This window comes from Xenopus laevis, chromosome 2S (genome assembly GCF_017654675.1).
Source record: "Xenopus laevis strain J_2021 chromosome 2S, Xenopus_laevis_v10.1, whole genome shotgun sequence".
In the NCBI taxonomy this organism is placed as follows: domain Eukaryota; kingdom Metazoa; phylum Chordata; class Amphibia; order Anura; family Pipidae; genus Xenopus; species Xenopus laevis.
Genome location: NC_054374.1, coordinates 147,247,807 through 147,263,658, shown reverse-complemented (window position 1 = coordinate 147,263,658; position 15,852 = coordinate 147,247,807). Strand labels below are relative to the sequence as shown.

The 15,852-nt window shown below is 40.7% G+C and overlaps 1 protein-coding gene across 1 annotated transcript; it reads right to left on the bottom strand.

The window, feature by feature from the left end:
• Positions 1 to 6,666: 6,666 nt before the first annotated feature.
• Positions 6,667 to 15,416, bottom strand: cdx2.S (caudal type homeobox 2 S homeolog). Its single transcript, XM_018250269.1, has 3 exons — positions 14,797 to 15,416; positions 9,007 to 9,155; positions 6,667 to 7,577 (listed from the first exon to the last, which is right to left on the bottom strand). Exons 1-3 carry the CDS (start codon positions 15,233 to 15,235, stop codon positions 7,401 to 7,403), a joined length of 765 nt encoding a protein of 254 aa, XP_018105758.1. The 5' UTR covers positions 15,236 to 15,416; the 3' UTR covers positions 6,667 to 7,400.
• Positions 15,417 to 15,852: the final 436 nt, after the last annotated feature.

Here is a 15,852-nt window from a genome sequence, read left to right as displayed (position 1 = left end):
GGTAACACAATAATGTAACTATAGTCACATGTGCCAGCTGCTCTATTTTCACACAGGGACCCCTGACCCTCCACACTTTCCCCTTCACCCTAAGGACGTCTGCCCCCTGGACAGACACCTGCATAAATACCTTTCTCTCCCCTCAACAATCCTCACACTGTTATATCTGCAACGGATGGACCCTGGTGCAATTGCACCCGCTGCACCCCAGGTATTTACTCCACTGATGCATCACCAGAACTAAATACAGCCCTAGGCCCTGTAATCCACTGTTCTCTTATTCCAGCCATGTATACAGTGAGGGTAAGGCCACACGAGGAGATTCAGGGAGACTAATCGCCTCGTCTTTTGAGCGACTATCTCCCCAAACTGCCTCAGCGTTTTTCACCATAGGCGGCGATGCATTTTCAATAGTCACCCAAAGTTGCCTCAGTAAGGCAACTTCAGGCGACTATAGAATATATATATTCTATAGTGCAATAGCGCAGGCAACTTTTTATTGTAACCTATGGGGGAAAAATGCTGAGGCAGTTGAGGGAGATAGTCGCTCAAAAGTTGAGGCGATTAGTCGCCCATAGCCCATAGCATTAGCTTTTGATTAGATTTTCTCAGCCAGCTGCAGGTTGAGCAGTGAAAGCAGACATCTGATTGGTAGCCATGGCTGGATCTGCAGCCGAGTCTGCTCTGTTCCAGTGTTTTTGTATGTGCGGGGGCTGCCATATAACTTGCAGTGATTACACTCCCAAAGACAGGCACACACACACAATGTGGAGCAGGAAATGCTTAAAGTTAATTCTATATTTGACTGAAGTCCAAAGGTGACATGATCCATGCAAATACCAGGGAGTGGAGACGCTCACTAACCCTGGCATCTGTCACCAGCAATGATCTAAACCTGGAGCCACAGTGCTCCTGTGATAATTTCTCGACCAGACTGTATGAACAGAAATCTTCTGACCTGCAACTAACCATTTAAATAAAGTAGTAAAAGAACAAATCAGCCATGAATTGACAGACAGCAATGGCAATGACAAATAGTAGTGACAGTCACCCACTGATATAGTCAGATAGGCAATACATGCAGAGATATTATAGTAAGCCGACAGAAATCTTCTAACCTGTCCAATCAACTAAATGGCCTAGCCGGTAAAACACCTGCCAAGGCCGGGGCCAGTGTTACAAATTTACCAGCAATGTAGCTGCCAGTAAATTTGTAATACCCTTCAAAAAAGAGCCCTTGGCCTGCCCCTGATCCCCTGTAATTTACCTTTTCTCCTCAGTCTATGGTTCTCTGTGATGTGGCCCGTCCCTTTTGACATCACGACCCGCCCCCTTTGACATCACAGCCCCACCCTTTTGTTCCACCCCCACCAGCCGGTAAAAAATATAAGAAAAGGTGGCAACCCTAGCTGCCACCCTAGCCTCGGACTCATCAAACCCAGCGCCAGCCTCCACTTACTCACCCACTTCATGTACCTATTACTTCCTCATCTAGGCAGCAATTACACATCATACTTCCCCTTTGTGATTCACTGAAACTACACAAACACTAAATCTAGGGTCCCCAACCTTTTTCTACCTGTGAGCCACATTCAATTGTAAAAAGAGTTGGGGAGCAACATAAGCATGATAAAAGTTCTTGGGTGTGTCAAATAAGGACTGGTAGTTGCTATTTGGTAGCCCCTATGTGGACTATCAGCCTACAGGAGGATCTGTTTGGCAGTACACCTGGTTTTTATGGAACTAAAGCTGGGCTCCAAGCCATGAATTCAAAAATAAGCACCTGCTTTGAGGTCACTGAGAGCAACATCCAAGGGGTTGGTGAGTAACATGTTGCTCATGAGCTACTGGTTGGGGATCACTGCTCTAAAGCAATTGTTCCACCCAGTGAGGCTGGCAAAATACCATTCCCTGCCTTCTGCCTCAGGTTTGCAAATGCCCCAGGTTTGCCCCAGACACAGCACACACACACGGGGTGTATTATGGCACTAAAACACAAAAGTCTGTATTTTTGTACACAGATGTCAGTATCTGGCTGTTTCTCTGCACTTGACTCTTGATGCAATGTAGCAAAAGCCAGTGACAGTAACAGACCTGTCGGAAAATGAATCGCTCCGAGCGCCATCCCGCTAGCGATTTACATTCTAGCCGGCGGGAAGGCTTTTCTGGGAGATTAGTTGCCCGATGAAGAATAGATTTGTTGCTGGGCGACTAATCTCCCATAAATCTTAGCGTGTGTCACTACCCTGAATTGTTCTAAAATGATACATTCAGTTGATAAATTTATTTTTGTCCCTGCTGAGCAGTATCCCTGAGTTTCTTTAAAGGCAGCTGTTAGAATTGATACAATAGTTGCTGATATTACACAGATACTGCTGAGAAATGTTTCAACTAATTGTATCAACTAATGTAGCAAATTGTAACAGTTCAAAATCTGCTCTTGGATCACTGAGCTGCCAGACTTAAACACTAGAGACAGTGACATTATCTTTAAACTTAGATTTTTGGGGAAACCAGTTAAAAAAAAAAAAAAAGTCTTTGTTTATGGTGAACAATCTGAACTTTAAAAAAGTGTTTGGAAGGTGAAAAACCCCTTTAAAAGTCAGAACCAGAGTAGAGAAAGGGATTGAAAAAAAAAACCCTGCTTTCAATTCCAATTGTAAACAGAAAACGTTAAACCCATTCATAAAAAGTGTAATGAATGTATAAAGTTGCTTAAAATTACAATTTTCTTCCATGGTGAAAAAAAGAACTATTTTGGGTAGAGTTCCCCTTTAATCTTGAGGTTGACTCTAGCAACATAGATGGTGCAGTTGAGCAGACTGTGCCCAAGTCTGAATATATAGTACAGGGTTTGGATTTGGCCCGGATCTTTATAAATAGATAGGGTCAACACATGTCCTCTTGGATCCAGTTCTAGCAGCAATAATAATGTTACTAAATAATCAGTGTCTAATTTGCCACCAAAGTCATTTTTATTTTCCATTGCTCCTCCCTGTTCAAACAACTGTAATGATCTGCAAAAATCCGGCAGCCCATTCTGCCCCCTCAGTGCCACCCTCCGGCACTGGCATAACCTTTGCAATAAATATATCTGCTATTATTCAACCTTTCTTTCATTTCTTTTCAAATAAAAAGTGTATAAAAATACTCAGCACATCAATTCATAGTTCCTTGCTGCAGGATTTCCAAGTATTGATTTTTCATTTATCTTCATTGCTGAACCAAACAAATACCAGCAAGGAGAGGTGCAAATGGTGATGTAAACTTCTCCCAACATGATTGCTTTATAGTGCAGAGAGAGAGAGAGAGAGAGACAGGCAAGCCCTTGTTAACTGCGGACACAACTACAACTCCCAGTGGTTGAGGTGCTGAAAGCTGCCTCATCCTGTTATAGATATGGGGTATGGTGGCTTATCAATATTATGATCATAACTTTGTAACAAAAAAACCCTGTTTCAAAATTAAATGCACTGGCATATTTACTTGAATTACTTAGACAGGGCTTTATACTTTTTGAAATTATACTTTTTGAAATTGGCCTTAGGTGTGCATCCACAAACCCCCCCATATTGATGTATTTGCCTGAAGCTTTGGCTAAGCTCATGTGGTTATTGCACCCTCATATCCCCCCTTTATACTTTTGGTGGTCCCCCTCACTTGTTGTGCCTTGGTTTGTGCAATCACTCTCTCTTAAAAGCCATAAGTGCTGGCGGCATGGGAGGGTCTAGCCGTGAAAAAACCAACGTCCCATTAGACACTACTCTATGTACACATACACTTATTATGTCTCTCATTTATTTCTTCTTTACATTCTTTTATTCTATGCTTTCTTACACATATACTCCCAAATACACATACACTTTCCCTTACCACTACCATACATACTTTCACTTTTCACTTACACATGTATACACACTATTGTGCAACTGCACATATCACTCTACCTTGATTTTAATTACAACACCTGATTTCTACTTTTCTAAAATGGGCGTTGGTTAAGGCAGTCTCTCCCTCTTAAAAGCCGCTCAGCAAGTTGGCGGGGGAGGATTTAGCACAGAGTTGAAACCAAGGCACAGGAGATGTTTATACAAAGAATTGCTACTACAGAGAGGTAATGTACCTTGTTTACTATGACTAAAGATGAATAAGTTAGGGACCACCATGTGGGGTTTTACCTTGACGTGGTATGGTGGCTTATCAATATTATGATCATAACTTTGTAACAAAAAAACCCTGTTTCAAAATTAAATGCACTGGCATATTTACTTGAATTACTTAGACAGGGCTTTATACTTTTTGAAATTATACTTTTTGAAATTGGCCTTAGGTGTGCATCCACAAACCCCCCCATATTCATCCTGTTATAGACCCATTCATCATGGTCCATTTATGTGATTGATAAAATTGCTGAAATAAAAGACTAATAAGGGTTTAAGCACATGGCCAGATTCAAGGAGATTTAGTCGCCTGGCGACTAATCGCCTCTTCTGCAGGGTGACAATCTCCCCCAACTGCCTTCCCCCTGCCTGCCGCCTGCTATAATGACAAAACACCAGCGCCAATACACTCGTGAGGCAACTTCGGGCGACTTCGGAAATCGAAGCGCCCGTGTGCTTAGGGATGCACCGAATCCACTATTTTGGATTCAGCCGAACCCCCAAAACCTTCGCAAAAGATTTGGCTGAATACCCAACCGAATTCAAATCCTAATTTGCATATGCAAATTAGGGGTAGAAAGGGGAAAACATTTTTACTTACTTGTTTTGTAACAAAAAGTCATGTGATTTCCCTCCCCACCCCTAATTTGCATATGCAAATTAGGATTCCGATTCGGTTCGGCCAGGCAGAAGGATTCGGCCGAATCTGAATCCTGCTGAAAAAGGCCGAATCCTGGCCGAATCCCCAACTGAATCCTGGATTCAGTGCATCCCTTAGGAGTAGGATTCCTTCATTCGCTTAAATTAAGCACCATTAACTCTGACAGAAATGCGCCCATTTTCTGTACCTGGTGCAGGTTATTTATCAAAAACCGGATTTTTAAGTAAAAAATGTCAGACCAAACTAGAATCCACGATTTGTCTATGAAATTGGTTCGGAAAAAAACTTGAAAAACCTTATGTGTTTTATGCCAGAAATGCTCGAATTTTTAATTAAACCCCCCCCCCCAGATTTTTTGGGATTTTTGGCAGAAACTCCGCACAGACCATTGTATCTTCAAATTTGAAATGGGACCTTTGCATTGACTTCTACAGGACCCTAACAGCTTGGAGAAAGAGTATTTTTGGATTATGACTTTTAGCAGCTTCGGGGTATAATAAATCATAAAAAATTTGAGTTATTTTTCAACTAAAAATTCAGATTTTACATTATAAAAAACCCTATTTTTATGCATTTTTGGCATTCGGACTTTAATAAATAACCATCAGTGTGTTTTGTATTTGTGCCATGGAATAGTGTCTATATAAGGGCTCTTACCCATGGGAATTTCTGCAGTCCAGTCTTTTCTATAGGGACGGTACCCACAGAAGCACATGTAAATGCTGAAAGCTGATAAACTGGGGCATGTACAGTTTTTAACGTTATTTAGTGTTTGCCTTCACACCCAGTGGTACCATGCCCATAGAACTGGGATCAGTTAACTCCTGCATTGCTGTACTGTAGAACCGGAGGTGTATTTAGGTCTGCTGCTACCCTGGTCACCCAACCTCAGCCTGTTCCCTTCCTATCAGCGACTAATGTATGTACAGGAGAGTCTGCAAAGAGATAGTTGCCTCCTCTCCATGGAACTGCCACTAGATTTAGATGAAAGTATTCGGTGGTGGGCTGGAGGGAATTTTTCTTCTGGACTATTAATAATATAGGCTCCCCTAAAGCTGCTGCCCTAGGTACAGGCCCTGGGTGGAATGCACTAAAATGATGCAGAAGGATATCCCACTTATAAATGCCTGTGTGTAAGAGCTAAATGATTAAGTGCCTAAAGGCACGAAACGTGTTAGGCTATGTATTTATTTACATTGTGGCCTAAAATTAAGTTCTCAATTCTTTTACAAGCCTGATCTGTGAGTGCCTGTTATCTTCATTTTTGGTTGGATACCTCCACCTTGAGCTGTAGGTCTGGGGCACCCAGACCCCATGTGCTACTGGTAAGATAAAAACCTATTGGTCTTACACTGGGATTTTTTCTTTTTACCTGTATGTAAGAGCTCTTAGTGAATGAGGCCCTGATCTTACAAGACAAGTGGGTTTATGTAATAAAAGTCACTAAGTTTGCCAAGGAGCAGTAACCCATAGCAACCAATGAGCAGGTATCATTTACTGGTCACCTGTTTAAAAGAATGCATTTTATCGGTTGCTATGGGTTACTGCTCCTAGGCAAACTTACTGCCTTTTATTACATATAGGGAAGGTCTCTTTCCAATGGACAAGGGAGAGGCTGTATCTGAAGAACCCCCCCGAAATGTTGTGTATGCCACACACTCAATGGAGTAACTAGATGTTACTGGGCCCCCAGCATATTCAGAGTTTGCCCATTTTTACCAATATATGTTGACATTGCTCATTAATTAAGGCTTCATGGAGCCCCCTGTACCCCCTGGTCCCCCCTGCAGCCGCAAGGTCTGCTTCCTCTGTAGTTACAACCCTGCACACACGGCTTACACTGTATATCTTACAATAAAATATTTTAATAAAAGGGATGTAATCCCCCACTGAAATGTCAGAGTGCTTGCCTCTATTCTATTGCATGTGAAAGGCTGCCGGGTACATCACATATTATCATCTGCTTTGAAGATGGTTAAAGTTTAACAGAATATTTCCCCCACCCTGTTGCATCTGCTCCCATTAACTGGCACATGTGGAGCTGCCATACTGTATAGAGGGTCGACCTTTACCGCTTTAATAACCCATCCTGCACGGTCATATGTAAGTAAACAAATAATCCCTGAGACATACAATATCACATAAAAATATCATTTTTGTTACCATTTTATGTACAAATATATTAAAATTAACTGCATATTTTAAACCCTTCAATCTCTTAGGAGAAATGATTTTTATGTAAAAGTCTATGAGTATGCAGGAGTCCTGGGGTGCTGTCAGTGACCCCCAAGAATACACCCAATGAATAGCAGTCCATTCCTGTGTAGGCGTGTGCTACTGTTAGCAGCCCCAGGGATATAGACCCAATGGGTACCAGGAAGAGGTGGTACTGTCTGTTACATATAATAATATAATAATAACTGTCGGTGCTCCCCATCAGTCCAACCAGCTAAGAAGGGTCTTGCTCATAGTGACTTCCCACACATCTGGGTCCATCTCCAACCAGCTGGGGATCCAGAGAGAGGGGCGGTCAGTGTCCTTGAGAGCTGCTCATGATCAAACATTAAGGAGTAGGGGTTTCACTGAGTGACAGTATTTGGCAAGACCCCCACGTTACTTGTAGCATGTTGTATCATGTGGTGGGTAATGGAGGGTTCTGGGCTGAGAGTGTCTGGTCCATTTTGGCCAGTCTGCTGGATTCTTTTCTTGTTGATTTTTCTTTCTTTGGCTCTTCTGTTTTGGAACCAAATCTTTACCTGGAGGTGAAAAAAATGGCAGCAACAGGTCAACCCAAGGCTCTGGGACATAGTAACATTACCCTAGTTCAGAAGAAGCATGCATTATGGCAACTCCAGTATATGTATAGATAGAGAGAGAGAGAGAGAGAGATGAGAGAGAGAGGGGGGAGGGGGGGGGAGGGGGAGGGAGAGAGAGAGAGAGAGAGAGAGAGAGAGAGAGATCTATGGACAGACAGATAAAGATGAGAGAATTGCAACATTCTAAGCACCCACAGACTGGCAGGTCATAGTGTGACCCCCAAGCAAGGAATAATGATTGTACAGGCATTTGATCCGTTATCCGGAAACCCATTATCCAGAATTAAAGAAAGGCCATCTTCCATAGACTCCATTTTATCCAAATAATCCAGATTTTTAAAAATGATTTAAGGTATGAAGATGCAATTTACGGAAATGCAGAAAACCCCAGGTCCCGAGCATTCTGGATAACAGGTCCCATACCTGTACAGTTCATTCAGAAAATAATAAAACTGCATGAAAATCTGTATGCCTCCTTGATACAATTCCCTGGCAAGGTGCTCAACAGAGCTGTTTATACTTCACGGACTATATCAGGGGAAATACATGAAAGTTAATTGAAAATCATATAAAGGGGGAATCCGGTTTTACTGAAGAGACAAGCAGAATAGAAACCCTAATGGTAACAATAAGTCAACACCAGTAAAAATGACAATTCAAACGTTGAAACCTAATGGGGTACAAAACCCAAATACAAGATCTTTCCACTATACATGAATTACACAAATTATATCACATTAAAGTCAATTCCTGAATGTATCAATGCAACAGAAGCCAGGCCATTGTGAAGGCCTTCTGCTACATTGTTGCAAGAGAAAGGGAAAGGCAAATACATTTACTGCCAACAACTATTCTTCCTTAGAATTGCACTTTCTGTCATGAGGACTATTTTTTTTTTTTTTAGGTCTCATTTTGAAGAAGATATCAATTGGAAGTGAGGTTGGGGCATGGCTGCTGCAGAACCTCTTGAGCTTTGGAAACGATTGATATATTATTTTGAGGTTTACTTCTTCTTTTACTCAAAATCTAATTTTGAAGATGATAGCAATGGGAAGTGAGGTTATATGCAAAGATCAGTTTGGGGCGTGGCTGCTGCAGAACCTCTTGGGCTTTGGAACGTATTGATATTTTTATTTTGAGGTTACCATCCTCTTTTACTCAGCATCTCATTTTGAAGAAGATATGAATTGGAAGTGAGGTTAAATGCAAAGATCGGGTTGGGGCATGGCTGCTGCAGAACCTCTTGGGCTTTGGAAAGTGCTTGCAGCTCTGAAGCTTTGGCAGGTAACTGCAAAAGTTGCTGATGTGGCAGTTTCCCAGCGCTACTCAGCGCTATTACTGTGCAATCTGTTCTCTCCTTGGCCCTCACCTGTCTCTCTGAGAGCCCCAGATTGACTGCCAGCTCTGCTTTCCTCCTGATAGTGATATATCTGCTGTAATGGAATTCCTTCTCCAGCTCTAACCGCTGCTGGTCTGTGTATACAACGCGATACTTGTCCTTTGTCCTTGTCTTGGTTCCTGGGGAGAAATGAAAAGCGCTGTCAGTCGCAATCGCAAAACACTGCATTGTCTCTACACACATGGTTAACATTTACTGAATAAACATTTGTTTTCTTATATTTAAGCATGTATTTATAATATAACTCCCCCCCTCCCAGTTGACAATTTATATTAGATTGTAAGCTGTATGGGGCAGTGACCTCCATCCTCTTTGTCACTGCTCTTCTACTTTTGTAACTGTACTTTATATTTATTTTTGTACTTTTCACTATTTGTTTTATTGTAATGACCCCTGCTTGTTCTAATAATTTATTACACTATATAAATAAAAGTAGACACACACATATATAGTATATGTATAGATCTATGTGCAATAAAAAATGCAATAGTGGTACTGTTAGGCATATTGCACAGGAGAAACCTGAACAGTCAACGCAATTGCATTTAAATTTGGAATAACGCTATCACTCCTCCCGGATATAATTCGGTTGATGGTGGTGCGTTGGTCAAAGTTTGATAATACAATCCAGTAAATGGACCGGCACTCGTTCATATTCAGTGAAATAAATGTGTCTTTATTCACAGGTTCATTTCCAACGTTTCGGTCCTCTCTGGGACCTTTTTCTATCCTTGAAAAAGGTCCCAGAGAGGACCGAAACGTTGGAAATGAACCTGTGAATAAAGACACATTTATTTCACTGAATATGAACGAGTGCGGGTCCATTTACTGGATTATATTTATATATATATATATATATATAATATTATTATTAGTAGTAGTAGTAGCAGTATTTTGATATAATTTAAAAAATTCTAAATACTTCTTGAACTGCAGTCTAATAGAAATTCCCTAGTTTTCTCATTTGTAAAATCATATTGTGCAATTATTGTTATTATTATTATTAGTAGTATTATTATTCTTGTATTATTATTATTATTATTATTATTATGTATTTTAGAGCCCTTACATATTGCCATGAATTTGAAGCTTGCCAAGAGTTATTTTACTCTTGAACAATAATGTAAAACAAACGGGAAAAAAGTAAAAACAAAACGATAGAAAGGAATAAAAATCTTAACATGAAAAATGGAAATTTCACAAAATAAATTCTAGCAAATTAGCCGCTGTTGACAACGAAATTAGGTCAATTAAACGCCTTAACAAATATTATTGCAGGAGTGAATGGATGGCTGTTCCTTTCCCTGGAGGATCTGAGGGGAATTGCTATATAAATGACACCCATATTACAACTAATCATGTTTAATTTGATAGGTGTTGTAAAAAAGGTACAATTAGCGCCCATTTCGCCTTGAAACCCTCAATCTACAATATCGGCCTATGTCTCTATTAAAAATGATGTGCGAATTCACCTGCCACTATTACTGTTACACCGGGAGACACTTATTCATTTGAAAACTGATTTTGTTTTTTGTTTTAATTTCAGGGATCAAGAAGTCGGCGCTTGGGATCTCAACAATCGCAAGGATTTATTCCGGGTTACCGCTTTATTTCTTTTGAATATATTCGGCAACGTGTCAGGTTTGGAAGACGAACGAATGTGGACGTTTATTTGTAAGTGAAAATAATAAAATGAACTACCTGGGCCAAGTGGCATCCTTTTAATAAACCAAATTGAAATGGAGACGTTAAGAAGAAATTTTCATTTCAGTTACCAGCTTGTGCTTGTCAGGGAATGCTGGGAGTTGAATGCAAACAGACCTGGAGCTGAGATAGACTTGATTTAAGGCAAGTCGCGGCCCTCCAGCTGCAACTCCAGTCCAAGCGCTCGCCTACCTTTATTATTCCAGCCATTGCTAAATGAACAGTACAGGTAATAAATATTTAATTGTATGGTGTGGTGCCTGAATAAGTGTGTGTGCAAACGAAAAAAGGAGCTGAGTATGTGCAGGGGCAGAAGTTTAGGCACCGAGGTCGTTTGATGTCGCACTATCAGATGCATCTTGTAGTAGGTGTGTAATGCCTGCCAGGGGGACTTTGTTCAGGTTAAACTCTACAAGGAACAACAAAGACCCCCTGGAGAGGGGACAAAACAGATCAGAGAGAATTGGGCAGTGTTAGTGAATGGAGAACAATGAGCTACAAAGCGACTTTATCAGGGAGATGGCCTATAGATTGCAGATTTAGGAGGAATTACCACTACTGAACAAACGCCGCCGAAACCTTTCATCCCGACATTAACATAAACTGACAAACAGCCCCGCACAATAGGAGTGGGTCTAGCCCAGAACCAAGCAGAACCTCACAATAGAAGTGGGTCTATCCAATAACCAAGCAGAACCTCATAATAGGAGTGGGTCTATCCCATAACCAAGCAGAACCTCGCAATAGAAGTGGGTCTATCCAGGAACCAAGCAGAAACTCACAATAGGAGTGGGCCTATCCCATAAAGAAGCAGAACCCACACAATAGGAGTGGGCCTATCCCAGAACCAGGCAGAACCTCACAATAGGAGTGGGCCTATGCCAGAAACAAGCAGAACCCACACAATAGGAGTGGGCTTATCCCAGAACCAAGCAGAACCTCACAATAGGAGTGGTACAATCCCAGATCCAAGCAGAACCTCACAATAGGAGTGGGCTTATCCCAGAACCAAGCAGAACCCGCACAATAGTAGTGGGTCTATCCCATAACCAAGCAGAACCTAACAATAGGAGTGGGCCTATCCCATAACCAGGCAGAAGCCTCTCAAGAAACAGCAGCCCAGAACAGAACCCCGATTAACTCCAAACCCTGATCTGACCCTAGAAGCAAAAGAAAAAAAAGAATTCTTTGAAAAAAAAACCTCTTCCCCAATCTTTAATCAATTATAGACACAGAACCTGCATGAACAAAGCTTCTCTTGGCTAAAGCAGGGACTCATTTCCTCCATTGTAGGCAGATTTTAGTGAAACGTTTTAATTTTATGTCAATAATAGATTTCTTTTTAAGTTACACGTGAGCTGACAATCGAATGTGAATTGGAACAGACTCCAGTGTCACCAATTCTAGAAATAATCCTTTCATTTCTCCTTTGAAAATCACTAATGATTCCAGGACTGGAGACGTGATTGCCCATTTAACCAGTTCGATACCAAGCCAGGCTGCAGGCGTTTGCGTCGTCCTGCGCCCAATTGTCCCCCCTATTCTCCTGCTAGGAGGGTCTTGTCAAAAATCTTTATTTACTGCTATTTGAAGCGTGTTTTCCGGTCACAGGGGGGAAACAATAGTTTACAAGGTGGATATCAAAGCAATAGTCGCATGACAGATGTGCGACTGGCGCACCCTCTTCCTTATAATCAAGGCTGCAGCTCAAAGGCAACATTAACATGACAAGGGGACAGGGTCGCCTGACTTTCTCGCCACCCAGGTGAAAGGGACATCACCCTGCTCCTATGTAACCCCTCAAACCTACCCCTCTACTGTCTCCTACCCCTCTGCAGCTCCAATGATATATTGCTCAGGTGCTGGTATTATATTTTGCATTGCACAGAAAAGGCATATATATATATATATTTTTTTTTTTTCTATGTTTCAAATAATTAGAATTAGCCCTAGTGGAGTCAAATTATTATGAAATAATACCAGTTATAATGGACTCTATATAGTTATAAAAATATTCCATTATACTATGCATATGGGTTGAATACACATTATATATATATATATATATATATATATATATATATATATATATATATATATATATATATATATATATATATATAGTTATAAATATAATAAAACCTCGGTTTTATTCTAAAGCGTGGTGTACTCCTTATAAATATCTCTAATTTTAATACAATAATCCCATTTTCAGCCCCCCCCCCAGCACAACATAAATGCAGATTGGCAGAGCTCAGTAAATGCACAGGCATTTTTGCAAATTTTATATATATATATATATATATATATATATATATATATATATATATATATATATATATATATATATATATTTGTGTAATCTGCAGATTGTGGAATAAAGATTTCATGATACTTGTATATGGATTGCACAACAATACATATACAATACATATCTATATATTGTTTATTGTATATGTATTTGTACAATCTGCATATATTAGAATAAATATTTCATTATACTGTGCATAAGGAATGAAAACAGGTACATGTACAATACATATAGTTATTTGTGTATTGTATATGTATTTGTACAATCTGCATATATTAGAATAAATATTTTATTATACTGTGTATAAGTAATGAAAACAGGTACATGTACAATACATATATTTCTTTGTGTATTGTGTGTTTATTTGTATGCAACCTGCATATATTAGAATAAAGATTCCATTATACTGTACATATGGGTTGCATACAAAAACATATAAAATACTCATATATATCTGTGCATGGTTGATGTCCTTGTATGTAATCTGCATATATATATATTGGCTTGCATGTGATTTCACAACATAAATTGACTATATCACAAGAGATCTCGGTGTGTATTCAACCCATATGCATAGTATAATGGAATATATATATCTATATATATTTATATCAATATATTAATAAATAATATAATAAAACCTCGGTTTTATTGTAAAGCATGGTGTACTCTACTCCTTATAAATATCTCTAATTTTAATATAATAATCCCATTTTGCAGCCCCCCAGCACAACAGAAATGCAGATTGTCAGAGCTCAGTAAATGCACAGGCTCTATTATCCCAACACAATCAGAATTAATGGATGAGGGATATCTACTTAATGAATGACTCAGAAAGCAATGTCAGCGGCTGCAGGATTCATAGGATTCTAATAAGACATAAATGATATTTAACTGGCCATAACTAGGGCAACACGAAGGTTTTCAAGTGTCACTGGGTCGAGGGTCATTTTGCCTGTTTTTAAATTCTACTAAAAAAAAAAAAAAAAAGAACAGAGAATGGAGAAAAAGTCTACTTTATACCCAGGGTATTAGATTAACAACTAATTCAAATTATTTTTATTTTGTAGCAATAAATTACCGGTGAAACATTTCTACTAAAGTGTTCATATGTTCACTTGTCTTACAGTTTCAAATAATGGCAATTTATTTCTGAGTATGGCCTCTTTTTGACATATATTTATTGTCTTTTCAGTTCCAAAGTTTATAGCCGAACTCTATATATATATATATATATATATATATATATATATATATATATATATTTAACCACTTACCTGCCAGTAGAAGATCAGCCAATAGCAACATGTTAATGCAACTGTAGTTTAATAAGGCAATTTTTCAAACTAACGAATACACATTGCAACAGCCCCAGCGCAGGAATTAAATGTATTTTTTTTTCCTGCCTCGGAATTGTAATTCGATTTAAACCCAGGCAATCGGTTTCTAACCCTCAGATTTTTACACAGAGGAAGAAAAATGAGCGCATTTCTGCCGTATGACTAAGATTTCCTAGGAATTACCTGTCAGAAAGTTAAAATTTAACACTTCCCCTTGTCAGGGGGAATGGGCACAGGAAAAAGCAGAACTGGGTCGTGTCAGTTTCATTGTATTTAGGATTATTTTCCCTCTTCTTGCTTTATTTCTAGAATATATTTAACTCTGACTAGTGACTACGAACCTGTAAGTATCACATCCTACTGCTGGGAGTTGTAGCCCATGTTGGGGCAATTAAGGTGCCTTACCAATGCTGGCCTGGGGGACGGGTTTCCTGAGCCATTCGTAGTGATGCCGCCGGTGACCATCCTCTGATCCAGGCGATAGCTGAGGGGGTGGTGGTGGGGGCCCAGCTGGTAATACCCCAACACAAGGCTGTCCCTGCACCTGCGCCGGGGAATATTCAGGGCTAAAGGCCATGTTCCCTACAGGAGAGGGGTTGATGTGAGAGTGCCCAGGGGAGTACGTCGGATGGACCCCCCATTCATCCCTTGGGGGTCCATAGGGGGTGATCCAGCCAGCCGAGGAACCAGAGGAAGGTGCCCCATGGTCTGTGCCCATTGCATGGTATCCGGCATAGTCAGGGTACTGGGGGGCAGAGGGGTAGTTCTGGAGCCCCGGGTGGGCGCGCATAGATCCAGGGTACATGGCAGCAGCGTCCTTTTCCAATAAGTAACTCACGTACATGGTGGCAGGGGGGTGCCAGGCAGCTGCATAATCCTGTGCCCCTCTAACTGCCAGCTCAGACGTCTCGGGAAGCCCCTTTGCCTGTGATCCCGGCCCCAGCCTGTGAGCTCAACCGACAACTTCCACTCAGCAGCAGCGCCGCGCGCCCATTGGCCCAACACTCATCAACTGCGCCCAGTGCTACTCGCCTCTATTAGTATGGCCGCTCCCGCTGCGCGTGACGTCACCTCTCCCCCCCCCGGCGCTATTTGCATGTAAAGGAGATAAGAGGAGGCAGCAAGCTGATCCCAGAGAAATACTCCAACCTTTATTGTCTCACAGCTTCCTCCTGCCATTACCAAGCCCTGCACTTTAACCTTCAGCCGGGGGTTCAAAGAGCTCAGCCGAGCAATTGGCTCTACAGGCAACAAACAAATGGGCTAATAACTAATATGAATCTAATTCTCCCTGGCTGCTCTCCCTCCTCTCAGGCGCCCATTGCAGCATTATTAGGAGGTGCAGCTGAGAATAACGGTGCTCTTTATAGGACTAGATATTCCCTCTGTCATTCTGTCAAAATATCCATATCCATTATATGTTATCATCACCTCTTTCTTTCTTTCTTTCTTTCTTTCTTT